This window comes from Colletotrichum karsti (assembly GCF_011947395.1).
Source record: "Colletotrichum karsti strain CkLH20 chromosome Unknown Scaffold81, whole genome shotgun sequence".
NCBI lineage: Eukaryota > Fungi > Ascomycota > Sordariomycetes > Glomerellales > Glomerellaceae > Colletotrichum > Colletotrichum karsti.
In genome coordinates, this window is record NW_024065981.1 from 35,489 (window position 1) to 54,542 (window position 19,054).

Consider the following 19,054-nt stretch of genomic DNA (forward strand, 5'->3'; position numbering starts at 1 on the left):
TAAGAGCTATCTAGTAAAGATATCTCTAAAGTAATTAATATATATCTTAAGTATATTTAATAGGTAGAGTAAAAGATCTATTACGCTCTCTTATAATAGACTATTATAAATAAGCTTTATAGTATAAGTTATATTACTATATAATAATATAAGGATCTTCTACTAAAAGTAGAGATAATATAATAAGCCTTATATCTCTATTCTAAAAGCTTATATAGGTGCTAAATAATCCCTCTATATATTAATCTTTTATCTCTAATATATTCATACCTATATAACTAGATATCTAGTATCTAGCTTTATATTATATAGCTAAGTAACTATAGCTTATATCTATATTAGTTATCTCCTCACGCTCTCTATTACAGTATGTACCTAGCCCGTGCGAGAGATCTCAGATCTACGTGCTCGCTGGAGCGGCCCGGCCCGGACCGCCGTCAGGGGTGTCAGCATTCCCGCCCAGAGTAGTTCTCCTCTTCTTTTTCTTTTGCAATACGCCTAGTTAGACACAAAAAAAAGTATGGTTAAAAAATGCATTTGAAAAGAACCATCTGTAAAGATGCGTTTGAAAAGCGGCGCCCGAAAGGTTGCGACTAGGAAAAGCTGCATTGAACGAACACTGGCATCTTCGGACGTTTTTGGTACATTCAAAAAGGCGCAATGCGCATCCGAAAGGTGCATCCAAACCATCACTCCAGACGAATCTTGAAACGAATATTCATATGAACGCATAGGTATTTGAAAGCATCTTAAGATTTGTCTCCTGACGTATCTTCATAAGGCCGCAGGACCGCGTCTGCTAAATTCTGACGGTTCAAATGAGCCTGGCGCCCCCGGCAGCGCGGGGCGTGGCAGGTGGCCAGTCCAAGGCGGTCGGAAACGGCATTGAGCGTAGTCACGTGAGGCGCCTCGAGATATCGCCCAACCCCCCACCCCCCCAGAGTGCATCTCGTGAGGCCCTCGCTCAACTTAGCTATCTACACGCATTATGAATATATCTACAGTTACCGTAACTACGAACGCGTCAGCCTTTATCTCCCTGTGATACCAACAGATTCATCATGGTAAATGGGTCTCGTTTTGGTGAGATGTAAATTTACATCTCACCAAAACATGTCACAGGTGGCCCCACCTGCCAGCCAGGCATAGCATATCCGATCATCAAATGAACTGCAGGATGAAATACTGCCCTCGCCGCTGCATTCGCACAGCCTCGGCAGATTCGTTCAAGGCCAATGTCGCGATGGCTCCCTTAAATTCGTGCGCGAAGGGCGTGAATCAGGACAAGTCGCCCAGCAGAATAACTCGTGGAGTCTTAGCAGCTCGATGTGCTTCTTGATGTCCTGTGAGCGATATGTACCGATAGCGATGGTGCCCCCAGGTCACGCACGGAATGGTTGAGAAAATATCGAAGTCGTTGCGAGAGGCCGTATGTCAGGAACCGACCTGGGGGTCCTTGACTAGGCCCTTAGTCATGCCGCTCGTAAGAGGTATTCAGCCCAGGATGGCTGGGGTCCCATAGGAAGAGTCAGATTCGAATGTATCCCCAACAGCACAGCACCCATACGTTTGGCCCCCTGAATACGCCCATCACTTAGGACCATCCAACTATTCCTGACACCGTAACAAATAAATAATTCAGATCAGTGGGACGCCATCGCAACCGTCTGCAGGAGGGAAGGTGGCTGTATCGCAAAAGCGTCGGACAACTCACATGCCGCCCCGATCAGTGCCCCCGTCTACGCGAAAGAGGAAAAAAATGCCAAAAGCGGCACGAAATTTGAAAATTCGAAGTGAAGCAGGCCACGGCCGAGAGATCCAGGAGAGAGGACTAGGGAGCAAGTGTAAACGATCTTGACGATCAAAGTCCAGTGGGCAGTGAGGCAGTAGGCAGGTGGCTGTCGGCGATGCTAGGGCGGAGATCCCCTGAGATAAGACTTCGACCTGCATAAGACTTCGACTTGCATAACGTTTTCGACCTGCACAAAGACTTCGACTTGCATAACAACTTTAACCTGCACAAAAACTTCAACCTGCACATGGAATGAGATTCGACTGAACTAGCAGTGGTGTTGAACTTCAGTATTGTAGATGTCGACGGAGGTTTGACAGAAGGCTTTCAACGCCCCTGACCGCTCATCACCATAGTCGAGCAGACGATGTACGCCTTCGGTGGGCTGCTGGCATCAAATGAACAGCCTCGACTGAGTTAAGAAACTCACAAAGAAGAAGCATCGTTCGCGGAACTACTTGACTGTGGAAAAGGCTCGATGCCAGGTTGATAATCATGGGCGATGAATGAAGCAGACGGCACAAACAGTTCGACAGTCGTGTTCCTCTTCCACCCACGCAGCTTCACGCTGGGACCTTCTACTTGACCACCACGGGAGGAACAATCTTGAGGTTTGGAATACCTTGCCTTACTCTTTCGGGGTGACCTCTCTTGCTGTGATGAATCCGAAGGCGACCATCTTCTCCATGACGTCGGATTCAACCTGCGTGGCCCGGGAAAAACAGGCCCTCAATCCCACTTATCCAAGGACACCAGCAGATGGAAGTGGCAAGGACGAACACAGCGGGGTCCCATACTCAACTGTAACACACCTCACAGAGAGAAGAAGTGGACGCAAAGAGAAAGACCTCTGATGAAAGAAGAAGAAGACTAACGAGACTCAGGCTTGAATAATCTGCGCTTCCCCTCGCAACCGACGCGGCGACGCCCTCTTCTACCTTGGTAAAGATGAGATATACTCCGATAACAGCTCTTCAACCAACTTGAACAGGCATGCCCAAGGTACTTTGACCTTCAAGAATCAAACACAGGCGCAGCAGTGCCACGCCAAGCCACCCTCCAGCACCTCCAGCACGTCTTCTGACTTCATTCATCTAGGGTTGTTGTTGTTGTTGTATTTAACGCCATTGCGGCAGGGATAGTACCTTTGCAGCAGACCTCCCTCGGGGTATATGGCGTGGAGAGCCGCAGGCTCAGTCTATACACTGCTAAATACATTGCCTTCTCCCGCGTCCTCCAAGTCTTACTTAGTGGCTATTATACGTTCAATCTATCCCCGGAGCCCGCTGGGTCATCTAGGTCTATTCCAGTCTGTCTAATCCCGTAACAAAGGATAGGTTATAGGTGGTTATAGCGCAGGCCAGGCCTGGGCATTCATCTAGGGGAGAGCCAAAGGATCAAGTGTGTCGCGAGTCAAAAATGTGAGGCCCGCGAGATTCTGAACCATCGAGCGGCGGTCGCTAGCGTCATTGAGGTCGAGCCAGCACGTGGAGCTGATGTCCATGAATTTCTCGAAAAGCGCCGTCTCGTCTGTTGTATGGGCACGCAGCTCCGTAAGATAGTCATTGGTGATAGAAATCTCGATAAAGCGTGCAAAAAGACGGGCAGCTGAGATGATTATGATCCTGTAAGGTGTTAGCCAGATGTATTCCGGGTCCCAGTGCTTTGAGATATACCGATCCGGGTGTCCAATCCAAACACCTTTTGCTTGAAGCCTTACCGCAAGCGCCTCGCCAACCAGCTGTCCAAGCCGCGCGTCGGACATGGGCAACTTTCCCTCGACCGGCCTGTCGGCGACCCTCTTGGCTTCAAGAAGTGCAACTCGGCCCACGCGTTGCCTGTTGTAGTAGGCAGACAAGCCTCCGTCGTCTCGTGACTTGAATGAAACATCGCCAAGTGCGACGGAATAAGAGGCCGGCGCATCGTCAAAGACAACGACGGGGTTTGGAGTGGGCTTGGCTTGCGGGGGCAGCCAGGGCAGGGTATGCCGGATGAATGCTGAAATGAAAAGGACCGTCAGGTCCTCGGGAAAATAAGCGACCATCGCCGATGGCCCATGGTCTGGGACGAAAACGTCGGTCTGAGACGACGGGGGTTCAGGCTGAGGGCTTGAGTTCTCAACTTGCATGGTCCCTGAGGGAGCAGTGTTGGGGATGGTGCGAGTTGCAGCATGGCCGGTAGTACTTCTTGTTGCATGCAATCTTGGAGAAGGACGCTTGCGTTTCCGAGAGCTACTGCGGGCCGGCTGGCGGGGTGTCTGCGGCATCCGAAAGGAATCGTCTTGGTAGCCCGGCCCATCATGGCCCTCTTGGGCCAGACTGCCGCCCTGATGGCGGCTAGCGTTCATCTCGGCCATGGCCTCAAGGATGTTCTCGCCATTGACCTCGTCTCCTGTGTCGTCTCCCATGCCATCTCCCACGTATTCTTTCGCGTCTTCTTCCGTATCGTCTGCCGTGTATTCTTCCTTGTCGTCTCCTGTGTTGTACGCCATGTATTCTTCGGTAGGAAATGCTTGGAGACGGTCCATGGCGGCCCAGACTTGAGCGAAGCGTCCGTCGTCGTCGTCGTCCCACATGCGGTGGTGCTCGAGTAGGGGCTCTGGGGCGTCGGTGGCACGGGTTAGAGGCCCTTTACAGAGCTGGAAGGGTTTGCGTGAGGCTGTTTCGTTGGCGCTGGCGCTGTTCTTCTCTGATTCGAGGGGTTTTGTCCTAGGAGACTCATTCTCAACGCCATTCTTCTCCAACTTAAGCCTGTTCCTCTGAGACTCATTCTCCCTGGCCGACGCCTTACGTTGAGCCATTTCGGTAGGAAATTCCCTGTTGCAAGTGCTCCATGCATGGTCTTCGCAAAGCTCCTTCAGCTGTGAGGCAAACTTGGAGAGGTCTAGCTCGCTCTTGTTGTTGTTGAGTGCGGTTTTGAGGCTCGGCAAAACACGGGCCTGACTCTCGACGACAATCACCCTACACGCCTCTAGCTGCTCGGTGCCCCAGTTGCTCGTACTTTCTCCTTGCAAAGAAGCGATCGTGCCCTTGTTCTTCCTATTGTTGTACGCGGAGGCCGAGGTGGTGGATTCGAAGTAGGTTTTGGGGGCAGCCATGTTGATGCGCGTCGATTGCTACGTCATAAGCAAGAAATAGGACGAGATGGAGACGGAGCTGATGAAGAAAGGAAGTCAGCCGGAATATCAGAGGACAAGGCAGGCAGGACTTAAGAGTTTGGGAGTGGAGGAAAGTCAAGAAAATGAAAAGATCTATACCAGGCCTCAGAACCAACAAGAAGTGTTGTAGCCATATTGCAAGTTGTTGGAAGTTGCTGGAGGCAGCAGGAAGACGATGCGGCTTCGACGGAAGGTGGCATTTGCAAACGATTGCAAAAAGTGCCCATGCCTGGGCTGCCATTGGGAAGGCGGACATCTCCATCAAAGAAACATGACAAGGATGATGCACAAGTTGGAATTATCGTGAAGGCAACTTCCCTGCAGTGAAAGCCAGCACAGATCTTCTAAGCTGAGTCATTCACTCATTGAAGCCACAAAGGGTGTGGACCCCAGCCACATCAATGACCCTTTTGGAATGATGTAACAGCTCCTGGCACTGACCGCGTTGCGCATTTTCCAATTTCCCTTGTTTTGGACACAACACAACCTGCACGACCAAAAACCACCACCCCTACTGCAGGCCACACATGATGCCTCCAACCGTCTCATCACCGTGTCGGATCCCCTCACCACCATTCGAGAAGCCAATTAATAATCCTTCTAGTTCCATCAGGTCCATCCTTCAACGCCATCCTAGAGAGCGTCTCCTTGTGCCGCCGCTGCACTGGACCACCCGACACCTCAATCTTCTTGGGTGTACATTTACCAATATTCAGAATAACGCCCAACTCCCAAACATATCCCAGCCTTCCCCTCCCCAGTCGCCAGGTGCTAGAACCAAGGCGGCTGAAGCAATGCCTCCTTCCTCCCGACTAGAGAGGTTAGCTGCAATACTTTCTCAAGCAACATTTATCCCAGCCAAGGCCTCTATCATCGAAGAAATCTTCAGCTCAACTTCAGCCCCCTTCCAAAAGTCGACTAATCGTGTCTTCTTCCGCTTCGAGCAGCGTAGAATTCCCATGACCTGCACGCTCTTTCGCTGTCCACCATCAGCATCGGCATCGGCATCACCAGCCTCCACACCACCCATCTCCCCGGCATTCCTCTATGTCGACCGCAGCGACATTCGCAGCGACCGCGAGGCATCGCTGGAGCATATCTCCCGCCGGCTTCCGAACGGACGCTCCAGCAAGCCTACCTACCGTCTCTACTCTGCTCGCCTTGCGCAGATCACGCCCGCCGACCCTTCTCGAGAGCCCTACATGGCCGGCCTCCTCATCGCTCTAGCGCAGGCTCAACGCCGCTGTCTACGCCGTGATGCGCCCACGCCAGAGGGCTTCCAGGTGTGTTACAAATCCAACAGTCTCTTCTTTCCTGTGCTGTCTAACTATTTGCCGGGCAGGTCCATGTTCTCGCTAGCCATATCAGGAACCACTCCTCTATTACCGTCTTCTCAGCCGTTATACCCACTGCAACGCTTGACAAACTCTCTCTGCCAAACTGGACACCGCGCGCGGCTTCGAATTTTGGTGTTCGGTGCACTGAAATCCCCTATGAACCATACGCCTCTTTCCAAGAACGATTACTACAAGCAATCACCCCACAAGAGTTGAGAGAACCAACAAGTTCAAAGCGTTCCTGGGAGTCGGACGAGTCGGAGGACGAGACGAGGAAATATGCTCGACCGGAGTAGCCAGGTGCTGGGAGTCGGGCGAGCCGGGGACGAAACGGGGAAATGCGCTCGAAGCGGTACCCCTGTGACGACTGCGGTGCCTCGACTGCTTCTTCGGGGAGTCTTGGTATCGCCAGAATCGTCGCTGCTCACCTGTGCCTCGGTGACGAGGATGGCACCTTGAACAGGCGCGGGAGTCGTCGGATTCTCTTCCTCCGTCTCCCTCAACGTCATGTTCGCCGAGCGCTGGAAGTCGGACGAGTCGGAGGACGAAACCAGAACACATGCCCAGCGGGAGTACCCGAGCGTTTTGGGCGCCAATTCGTGACATGAGGTGCTTATGATGGTCGATCCAGCGAAGTTTCTTGTGGGTTGGGTCGGGTGGGATGATCTGGTTCTCAGAGGAGGGTGTCAGGCATGGTGTTTAATTTGCCGCCGGCGAGCGGATTGCGATACCCCCGCGTTATTTTGTTTTTGAGTTACTTACAAAAGAATTGACTTGGTCGGCACCTTGAATGCCGTCGTCTGAGGCTTTACCCGCTCTCTGTGTCAGTGACGGGGTTAGGAGCGCTTTTCGGTGCTGAGCTCAATGTCGTAGCAGATGACGACGATCTTGCTCTTCATCAAGTTGTTCTTGGAGTTCTCAACAACGTCCCCAAAGTCAGCGTAGTCTAAGCACTTCGACAGGCCCAAGCTAAGCGTACACGACTGGCAGTCTGCCACCGCCAACGTGTCAACGCACCCATGCACCGAGCACTGGGTGAATTGGCGGGTTGTTTCCTTTGCTGACGACGTCATGTAGATCATCTCGTTCTTGTTGACCACGATTGGACCACGAAGCCCTTGGACCACAAAGTCCTTGGACCACATGCTCCGTTCCCTCTCCTTGTCGTTGATGACGGAGGTCCCCAGACTCAATATGTCATTCTGGTCCTTAGACTTCTCCATGACGTAGATCTCGTCATTGTTGTCGAGGTCCTTCTACTGGAAGCAAAGCCGGATGTATGCAAGTCCCGACATGTGCTATGAGACCCGCTACCACGAAGGACAAGATGTCGGGCGAATACGACAGAATGGACGAGAGCATAATCTCCTCCGACACAGAGAGAGACACGTTCATCTCCTTGCGCCGCGTCTCGGCGTTGGCGCTGGATGACCCCGTCGAGTTAAAACACCAGATCACGCAACTGGCCATCGAGAACAGCGAGCTGAGCAACGCGATCAGGAAGTTGGGGAATCTCATGCCTCGGCCCCAGGTCGCGGTTATGGACCCGAGCTCCAAGACGGTGATGACGGTGCCCGGGGCCCCAGCCGCCCGCGAACACTGTAATGATCTCTCCAAGGGCGTCTATGTGACGAGCAGCAAGACTGAGGAGAGCGTTAAAGCGGCCTCCAAGTTCCTAGCTCACTTTTCTTAATGGAACTACGGCTTAGCGAGACGGGCGCCAAGTCTTCTCATATATAACCTGATTCTTAGATGCTCACTGTTATCTATATAAAGAAGGTCTTAAGTATAATTAGATATAGACTTTATGGATTCATTTATTATAATGCTAAACTGAGGCATATAGACTGAGATGAGTAAGCCTCACTAGAGTAAGAGTATATATATTAGGTAGGCTATGACTTAACACCTTTAATGCCATACTAAGATCGTCCTTAACGTTAGTTCCCTAGTAGTTACAGCATGCTGCGATTCTTTATCTTAATAATGAGGTTCTGAAGATAGCATCTCACTATAAGAGAGAGTAACTCACCCTTATGAAATAGAGAGGCTTTTTAAGTCACTATTTTCAAGACCAACCTCACCTTAGGGCTCTCAGATCATTATGTATGGGCGGACTTTAAACTAGCTTAGTTAGTTATTCTTATGATGTGTTCCTGGACTATATAAAATGAATAGAAACTAGCGAACTCGTATTGCTTCACTCGTCTGCTGTATGATTCAAAATGAAATTCGAATGTTCTTTGGAAGAATGATGCCGTGGATTCCATGCTTGTCGATCTGCCTTATCTCTCATACTCCCCTCCAAACATAAATAAATGATGATTTAAGCCGGCGGAGTCTCCCCCCACCTCTGGTCTAAGCAAGCGATTCGTATCTTTGAAGTAGAGTTGGTTGATTTTGAAGAAGATTTTATCTATACTGATTCATCTCTCCTCAGGAAGACAATTTCATGACTGAGATCTCACTCAGATTGGGGAAGGTTAGCTAGAGTCTCATGGTCGAAATGCCTGAGCCTATTGTTTACTTTCATACGCAGTGACGCAAGATCGATCAAAAAAAAATAAGTTACATCCGTGGCTTCAGCTTTAATGTTAATGTTAATCCTACCCATAAGGACACCATACTACTTGACGCTCTGATGGGGTGGTACTTTTCTAAACAAGCCAACTCAGTCAACGCATTTGATAACACTGGATATTGATGAAAATTTGGCCAACGATGGATGGTGGGATGCCTCTCATGGCTGAGCCGGCCTTGACCGTTGTTTCGCGGGGCAGTGAGGAGAATACACGGGGTGACAACGGTTGCAACTAAAGGCTTGGTGGCGATAAATCAGGTGGCCGAAGATAATCATTATCAAAGTCCTAGTTTGTAGGGGGTGCTGTTCATTCATGGCCCGGGAATGAGGGCTAGCGGAGTAGCAGTCTGCAGATGAAGCGGGGGACGGTGCCATGGCAAACGAGACCAGCATTACAACGCGGAATAAGTTCAGTAAGAACACCGGTTAACTGGAGAAGCAGGCCATTGATGTTCGAATGACTGTGAAGTTTCATTTTCATGTGGTTGAGTATTGGCTGTGGGGTAGGCACACCAGGGTGAAGGCAGATGTCGATGAACATCTAGGGTGGTGGTGGTGGTGGTATTGTTTAACGCCATCCTATCCCATAACGGGCAAAAGGCGTCCGCGCCGACAGACTGCTTAGGTACACAACTACAAACTATAGTGCATGTACAGTGTCTCATGGTAAATTCAAATTCAGTTTGACTCCTACATTGTCCAACTTCCATTATCCAAGAGTGAAAGTAGGCCAAAGGTTTGCGCAGAGAGGGGCGGAAAGTTCAGTGGTGTTTGTAGATCGTAGACTCCACAGATGAGCTGGCACCGCTCGTGGAGGCATTGCTTATGTCAAATCGATCGTGATGTGGGACATAGCAACTCAGCACCCGGACGGGGTCAGATAGCCACCGCGTTCAGCGGTAGACTGGGTTGTCGAGCCGAGAAGGAGAGAGGATGTTGGGGTCTTGGACAGATCAGCGTCGTTTGCAGATCTTGTCAGAGACGAGTTTCGGCGCAGGTATGCAATGAACTCCTCCCAGTCTTTTCCAAACTGGTCAGCAATATAGCGCTCGTGGGTGAACCATTAACGCCAATTATGGGTTTTCCTACAGTACAGCGGGTGGGCGGGAGTTTTCTCCTTGCCGCAAGAGCAGTACAGTTGGGCAGTGTCATGTCCCCACGCGCGGTGGTAGTGGGCAAAGTCCCCATGACCTGTTCTGGCGGCGATAAGCCAGTGTAATTCACGCCGGTTCAGCGTACGTAGTTCCTCTGTTGGCGTAAGCTGGGCTTTGAGCTCAAGGTTATCATATCTAGTGTCGCGGGCACTGGCTTGCCACCAGTCCTGAAAGGCCAGCCAGTTGCCGTTGCTCCTTCAGCCGTCGCTTTAGATAGGCGCTGGTCGGGGGGTGAGTAGCTAGATCACCAGGTAGCATTGTGGTGCCCTGTTTGGCCAGTTGATCAGCCGCTTCGTTCCCAGGGATGTCCATATGCCCAGGGGTCCAGCGGACGGTGACGGCGATTTTGGTACGTCTTCTTCTCCGACGGAAGCGTATGGCCGCAGCCTGTGACGAGGCTGGCGGTGCTCCTTCCAGGCATTCAATGACGGCCTGGTTATCTAAACAGACGGTGATAGCCGTCGTGTCAGGTTCTCGTAGGCGGTGTGCCGCGGCCAGTCCCGCTGCCGCTCCCTCTACTTCGGTGTCGAAGACCTCAGCCTTGGTTAGTCTGCGTGAGCCACCTTCTATAAGGGTCTGCCCTCTCTAGATTGCCCAACCGTATCCCGTTGAATCTGGATCTGTCTGGGATCCGTCTGACCACGATATGTGTCGGGGGTAGACCCTCGAACCACGTAGCGTGTGCTGTAGCAGCGAGTTCTTTGCTTATGGCGGGGGGCGCATCTTCTGGGAGAGGCCTCAGGTAGACTCTCTCTAACATCGCAGGGCGGGCAAACTTCGGTATATATGCCGCCGTCCTCGTGAGTAGAGTCGGCCTGATAGCCTTCTGTGGGTGTCGCCGGTCATGCGTTTTATACCTGACGACCAGGGGGTGATTTCTCCGTAGAGAGCCTAGCCGCAGGGCGAGTCGTTCGCGGGCTGCGTCAAGCAGTAGGTGAATAGGTAGCGTGCTAGCCTCCCGCAGTAGGTGTGGGACGCGGGTAGATGGGAGCTACTAGGAATGACTATAAGATATTTTTAGCCCCTATATAAATAGAAGGAGACTACCCACTCTTAAGCGTTAAGTGCCCTAAGTACTATAAGTTATTCTAAGTATAATATTGTAATAAGAAGTATAAAGAGTATATAGCTAATAAATGTAAGCTAAGCTTATACTCTAGAAGATAAAGATAATAGCTAGTACTTTATATCTATTATAATAATAATAATTTACCTATATAGAAACTATAAGGAATTAATAGAATATTCTAACCTATAAGGTATAACTAATAGAGAATACCCTACTAAGGTATTAAGTAGTTAGAATATTATCTTTATATATTAGATTATAAGAATATATATAAGCCTCTTATAGAATAAAAGAACTATAATATAAGTTATATAATAGATTATTTAGAATTATAATAATATTAAATAACTTAAGGGCTAAGAGATTATTCTAAATTAGAATAATTTAATAAGACCTAAAGGTATATTTAGAAAATAGACTATATATAGGATAAACTTAAGCCTACTTAAGGTTAGACTCTTATAGCGTTTTAATAACTAGCTTTATAATTACTCTTATTAATACTTTTAGCTATCCTAAGTAAATAATACTCTTATAACTCTTATTAAAGCCTTAACTAATTATTAAGTCTTTTAAAGATTTATAAATTATTTACTTACTAAAATCTTAAACTATTTATATATTTAACTCCTAGCTTATTATTAATATAAAACCTATTATTAGTTAGCTAGCTATAATACTTTAATTATTTCTAGTTACTTTTAAAAGACTATTTAATAGTATTATAGATAAAATATCTTTATATACTTTTAATAAGATACTTACTTTAAGCTCTTTTAATAAATCTAATAGCTTTAGCTAATAACCTATTAATAATCTTCCTTTAAAGCTAAATAAACCTAAAATAAAGAAGAAGAATAATAATAATATAATTAACATAGTTAATAAGTAAGCTGCCTAGATAAGTAAGCTACCTAGATAAGCAAGCTGCCCACCTTAATAAATTCCTCTAGTATACCTTAACAATTTCATACTAAATTTCAGCATACAGCACACTAAGATTTTATTAAGGTGTGCAGCTTACTTATCTAGGCATCTTACTTATTAACTATATTATACTAACTTATAATAATATTAAGAGAATTTAATAAGGCTTTATAAAAACTATTAAACTTAAGAATAATATAAAAAAGCTTTAAAATCTTTATAACTAACTTAATATCTAGCTTAAGAATAGAAATATAAATAATAAAGTATTATAATATGAAATTAATACTTTTTAAGCTATTAGAAATATTATTATTATTCTTATTATAAAGAAATAAGAAAAGCTTAAGCTTAACTCTTTTATTTTATTTAATAAATCTTTAGAATAACTTAAGGGATTTCTTATTAAAGTTAAAAACTATTAAAACTATTATTATAATATTTTTTAAAATAAACTAAGAAACTTATTATATATTTATCTTCCTTAAAGAATAAGCCTTTTAATAGTTTTAATTCTTTCTTAAAGAATACCTTAATAGAAAGATACTTAATAAATACTTTATTAAAGTTAGGGATATCTTTAGTAGATTTAAAGGCTTTAAAGCTATCTTAAAGTCTTTATTCTAAAATACCAATAAGTATTCTAAAATACTAATAAGAAATAATAAGCTAAATAAGATTTATTTTACTTTAAGTAAACTAAATTAGCTAAAACCTATATTATAGAGTTTAAATAAATCTATACTTAATTAGACTTAACTAATAAAGATAAGATCTTTATATTCTATTTAAACTATTATTATATTTACCTAACTAAACCCTAATATCTATTAGTTCTATAGCCTAAATAGCTAGTTAATACTAATTAAAGTTATATACCTATATATATATAACCTATTATTATAGCTAGCTAGCTAATAATAGGTTTTATATTAATAGTAAGTTAGGGATTAATATTATAAATAGTTATTCTATAGAGTAAGTAAATAGATTATAGATCTTTAAATAACATAATAATTAGTTAAAGCCTTACTAAGAGTTATAAAAGCATTATTTATTTAGAATAGCTAAAAGTACTAGTAAGGGTAATTTAAAAGTTAATTACTCTTAAAATTTAACTTTTAAATTATCTACTAAAAGGGAAAAAATAATAATATAAGAAATATATTTAGCTAATTACTAAACTATAAAGACTTAATACCTAGAGAAACTTAAGTTATTCTTAAAACTCATAAAGATAGAGACCTTATACTAATAGTTAGACTCTTAATAATAGTTAGACTCTTAATAATAGTTAGACTCTTAATAATAGTTAGACTCTTAATAATAGCTAAAAGAGATAATATTAGCCTAACTAGTGTGAAGGGCTGGGCCCGGGTTTATTCAACCGTAGGGGTGCCTCTATTATAAGAATCTAAGCTAAAAAGGAAGGAAGTTCCTAGCGCGAATCTATCGCGGGATATACACGGGTTTTATGCGGTCCCACCTAGGGTTTCCAGCTTGTGGCTTAAGTTTGGGCGCAGTCCGTAGCCTAAGTGGCTTAGGCGTAGCCCAGCCCGTAACAACTAAAAGAATATCTCTTAAAGCTATTAGAGAAATTTACTCTATATCTATATATAGTTATTAAGATATAACTAAGATATAAAAGTATATCTAATAATACTATAATAAAATAGCTACTTATTAAGAAGTATTATAGGCTTTTAAGTATTATAAGGTTTATATAAAAAGTAAATATTTTTAATATTAACTCTATAGAATAATATAGCTATTACCTATTCTAAAAGGGGTATAAGACTTAATTTTACTAGGCTTTATAGTTAAGCTACTTAAGTCTTAATAACTTATAATAAAGGTTTATTTTAATAATATCTTAGTTATAGTTAATAGACTAATAAAATATATCTATTTTATACTCTATATAACATTAAGTATTATAAAAGACCTTATCTATTTATTTTAGGTAATATAGCCTACTAAAGAAAATTATATTAAATAGAGATAAGTCTTTTACTTTTAAGTTATAGAGATCTCTAATCTTATAATTAAAATCTAATTATAAGCTATTAATTACTTTCTACTTAAACTAAATTAATTAATTAGATTATAAAAGTCTATTTATATTATTATATTAACTACTAATAAGATAATTAGGTTTAACTACTATTAATAGCCTAGTTTATATACAATAATTTTATAAGAGAAAGTATAAAAGAATTATTATTCTATTTAAATTATAGCTTTAACTTAATAGCTCTAAGAACTATAATAAATATTAATAAATTTAAAGAGATTTAATAAGAATTACTTATAAAACTTAAATTTATATATAATATAGTTAATAAGTAAGCTGCCTAGATAAATAAGCTGCCTATCTAATTATAACTAACCTATCTTCTATCTTATAACCTAGATAATACTATAATAAAATAATAATATTATAAAATAAAGAAGCTTAATTAAACTTAGCTATTTAGACTATTATAGAAACTCTTAATCTTAGTATTTAAGTAGTAGCTAGAACCTATTTAATCCCTCTTAGAACCTTAGGTATTAGATTAAAAGGTATATCTATATAGTAGGATACTATATTAAACTTATAAAAGCTTACACTATTAGAAGAAGAGAAGCTAGTTAAGAATATTCTTAATCTAGATTTCTAATTATTTCCTCTTATAAGGGGCTAAGCCTAGGTTTATTTAATATCATAGTGCCTCTATTATAAGAATCTAAGCTAAAGAGATAGAAGTTCTACTCTATAAATATATTATAGACTTATATAGGATTCATATAGCTTACGTTAGGTATTTAGGGTAAAGGCTTATTTCTCTATAGTATAGCCTAAAAGCTAAATAGGTAAGTATAGCTTAATCTATAATATTATCTCTATATTAATAGTATAAAAGATATAGTTAATTAACTACTTATTAACTAAAATATACTCTTAATTAGAGAGTATTAAGCTTTAAACTTTATTAAGTAATAACTATAGCTCTAGATATACTATTTTTATTAGTATAAGTATAAGAGGGCTTAATATTAAGATCTAAATATAATAAATATATAGTTTTACCTTATAATAAATATAATTATAAAGTATAGTATTATTAACTTAAATATCTATAATCTTAATAAGACTAGCTTTATAATAAGCTAAATTATATTTAGAATAGTTATTATAAGTACTAAAAGGTATTTAAATATAAAAATAATATAGCTTAATAATTATAAATAGATTATAGTTATTTAAGCTATTAGTTTATTAAGCTATAGCGTTCTATTATATATTATTATTTTAAAGTAATATTATCTCTTTACTTAATATATAGAAATTAGTCTTCTATATAACTAGGTTATTATAATATCTAAAAATAAATAAATAATAAATAAAAGAGATTTAAATTAGCTTTTATATTTTAATTAATATATAAAACTATATATAAATAGTAGATATTACCTCTTTATTATTAATAGTTATAAAACTTATTATATAGCTAACTTTAAGATATATTATAAAGAAAATAATATTATTATACTTTATATATTAATTTATTTCTCTTTTTTACTTTAGCCTTTAAATATTAAGTATTTTAAGCTATTAAAAAAGTATATAAGTAAAAGTTTAAGAATAAGATATATTAAAATAATATCTATATTATAAAAAAAGACTTCTATTATATATTTTATAATATCTTTATATTAGCTCTTATAATTAAAAATATTTAGAGAGGTTTTAAAGGAATTAAACTTATTTCTCTAAATATAAATTATATACTTTAAAAGCTTAATATAAAGCTATATATATTAATAGCTTTAGAATCTCTTTTAATAATACCTCTTATTTAGACTTTTTAAATACTAAATAACTTAATAAATATATTTTTTTAATTTAAACTTATAAAAAGGAAAATTTCTTATTATTAAAATAGCTTATTAACTTTAATTATTAAAGCTATAAAGTATTTATTAAAGGAGATATATAGATTTATATATTAAATTACCTTATTAAGGTTTAAAAATAAAATTCTTTAAAAAGAGAATAAGCTATTTAGTTAAGAGTAAAAAGCTAAGAAAAACCTATTTTAAATTAAGAGAAAGTCTTATTATAATTAAAGTAGAAGACCTTTAATTCTAAAGAGAGGCTATAGTTTAAATTAAGGAGGAAGTATACCAAAGTAATAGTTACTAATTAAGGATTAAAATAGACTAATAATAATATAATATCTATAGAAATACTAGTTATAATATATAAATATACTAATTTACTAAAGAAATATCTAAAGAAGAGGATTTTAAATAGTTTAAATTTACCTATTAGTTATAAATATACTATAAATATAGTTAGGTAGCTAGCTTATTTATTTAGCTAGCTTACTTATTAACTATATTATAATAAAATAGATTATATTAATTATTATTATTACTATTTTATATTAAAATATCTATAAAGGTAAATAAATTATAATATAGAAACCTATTTATTTACTTTAAAACGCTATAATAAAACTAAGAAATAAACCTTAATTAGAAGTTTAAAGTATTTAAATTCTATTTAAGTATTATATTAAAGTTTATTATATTAAAAATATTTATAAATTAAACTTTAATAATAAGAGATAATATAACCTCTTTCTTAATTACTTTTAATTCTTTTTAAAATACTATTTATTTTTATTATAATAGATAATCTAATTTTACTATTAATATATCCAACCTAACTTATATAATATAAAAAGATTTAGTCTTCTCTTATAAAACCTTTTCTTTAACTATTTAATATTATTTAAATAAGCTATATTATTTACTAAAGAATTTATTACTTATTAATTAGTAATATAATAATAATAATGTAGAAAAAAGACTTATAAGTATATATATATTATAACTAATTAGGTATAACTAATAGAGAACGCCCTATAGAGATATTATATAGTTAGAATATTACCTTTATATATAGGATTATAGAAATATAAGTAGCTTACTTAGAATAAAAATACCATAGTATAAGTTATATAAAGATAGGATAGTAGTAATTACTTATTAGTAATTAGTAATTATAGAACTAATAATTGAAAAGAAAATACTTTAGACTTATATATAGTATAAACTTAAGTCCTCTTAAGTTTAGACCTCTATAGCTCTTTACTAAACAACTTTATAATTACTCTTATAAGTACTTTTAGCTATTCTAAGTAAATAATACTCTTATAACTCTTATTAAGACCTTAACTAATTACTAAGTTCTTTAAAGAACTATAATCTATTTAATTAAACCTATAGAATAACTATTAACTATTTACTATTATTAGTTTCTAACTTACTATTAATATAAAACCTATTATTAGTTAGCTAGCTATAATAATATAGCAATTGATAGGGACGTATAACAAATTAATAGGGACGTATAGCTCTCTTGGACGCATAATAATCTCTACCTCCTTATTAGCTTAAAAATTAAAGCTCTATAAGTACTTCTATTTAGGAGAAGCACCTTAATAGACTAGATTGCTTAAATGCCTTTTAGGAAGGCAGTAAGTCTTGCTCCTATATCTAGTTTATCTCCTTTCTAGCTATATTTAGGATTTATAAAACTAACTGCTTTAGCTAACTTTATAAATCTTAACTATAACCTTTAATTTATATTAGTCTTATTAATTTATAAATCTTAAATGCATATTTATATTCTATATCTATAGACTACTTAATAATATCTCCTACTAACTCCTTCTCTAATAAATACTTAGCTATAGACGCCTCCTACTACTTTACTTACCTATAGCCCTCCTAGTATTAAGTTTACTTAACTAACTTTTTATCTAACGCTAGGATAATAAGATAATAGTTACCTAGCTTTACTACTTAGTATCTTAAGCTACTATTAACTTATTTTTTAACCTAAGAGGGCGCCCTCGCTTTTGTGCTATTAAGGGCTAGCTTATAGTTAAGGCACTCTTTTAGCACTAGCCCTAGGCTATAATAGCGAGTTAGGGTGGGACTAGCTAGGTGTCATTCCTTGACCAACTATAGAGAGCTATAGCTATCTTAGGATTAAGAATATACTAGTATAGGTCTTATAAGGTAGTCTCCTAAAGCTGCTATTATAGATAAACCTCCTATTTTATAAACGCTATTCCCTCAATAAGCTTGCTATAGATCTTATAGCAGCATAGGATGCTATACTATATAGAGACCAAATAGTTATTAGTATAGTTGCTAAGAGTAACTAGGTAAGGGTTTCACCTAGTTAGTAAGGCCTTTTTAGTAAGCTAATATTCCTAAGTAATTAGTCTAAGAGCCTTTAATAACAGTATAGTATAGAAGTCACTAAGATATTCTGATCTTAGCCTATAGTACTTATGGGATGTGAGGATCTCATCCTGCGTATAGGCATTATAGAAGCTGGACTCCTAATCCCTAAGTATATCCTATATAATATCAATAAGGCGGTATAAATAGCTGAGGCTATTTATTAAGTAGCCTTTAATATTATAGTTACTAGATTTAGTACTAGATATTATATAGATACTGAAATTTAGATAATACTAGATATAGTAGCGTGCCTATTATGCTCTAAGGGGTATATAGGTTCTATATATATACTGTAAAACTTGCCGCTAGTTGTTAAACTCTTTATAGAGGCTAGCCTATGCCTTCTTAAACGCTTCTTTAGTCTCTATAAATATTATAGCTTTCTATATCTCTAAGATACTATAGTAGGTATAAGGAATATCTCCTTAAACTATAGTATAAATATAGGCTTAATCTTTATTACTTAGCTTAGCTAGTACCTTAGTTAGTTATTTATCTTTATTAGAAGCGTTATAACTATTACCCTAGCTATATCTTTTCTACTATTTTTGCTTAGCCTAAAGGAGGATATTAGAGTTAATATAATAGATATAGAGCTACTATTATGCGTTAGGAAAATTATAATTAAGTATAGCCTTTATTTACTTATTAAAGTCTATAATAATAATACTAGGTTTATAAATTAAGCCTCTCTCTATAAGTTAGTATATACCCTATAAAAGAAACTA

At 39.0% G+C, this 19,054-nt stretch overlaps 3 protein-coding genes across 3 annotated transcripts; 1 reads left to right on the forward strand and 2 right to left on the reverse strand.

Annotated features, from left to right (window-relative positions):
• Window positions 1-3,170: 3,170 nt before the first annotated feature.
• On the reverse strand, window positions 3,171-4,889 carry CkaCkLH20_13263 (uncharacterized protein; the record flags this gene model as incomplete). Its single annotated transcript, XM_038895973.1, has 2 exons — window positions 3,171-3,417; window positions 3,469-4,889. 2 exons carry the CDS (start codon window positions 4,887-4,889, stop codon window positions 3,171-3,173), a joined length of 1,668 nt encoding a protein of 555 aa, XP_038738722.1.
• An 854-nt stretch (window positions 4,890-5,743) lies between these two features.
• Window positions 5,744-6,582, forward strand: CkaCkLH20_13264 (uncharacterized protein; the record flags this gene model as incomplete). Its single annotated transcript, XM_038895974.1, has 2 exons — window positions 5,744-6,232; window positions 6,292-6,582. The coding sequence occupies 2 exons, from the start codon at window positions 5,744-5,746 to the stop codon at window positions 6,580-6,582; spliced, it is 780 nt and encodes a 259-aa protein (XP_038738723.1).
• Window positions 6,583-7,122: 540 nt separating this feature from the next.
• Window positions 7,123-7,903, reverse strand: CkaCkLH20_13265 (uncharacterized protein; the record flags this gene model as incomplete). The annotated part of the gene is made up of 2 exons (XM_038895975.1): window positions 7,123-7,542; window positions 7,604-7,903. 2 exons carry the CDS (start codon window positions 7,901-7,903, stop codon window positions 7,123-7,125), a joined length of 720 nt encoding a protein of 239 aa, XP_038738724.1.
• Between the last annotated feature and the right edge of the window lie 11,151 nt (window positions 7,904-19,054).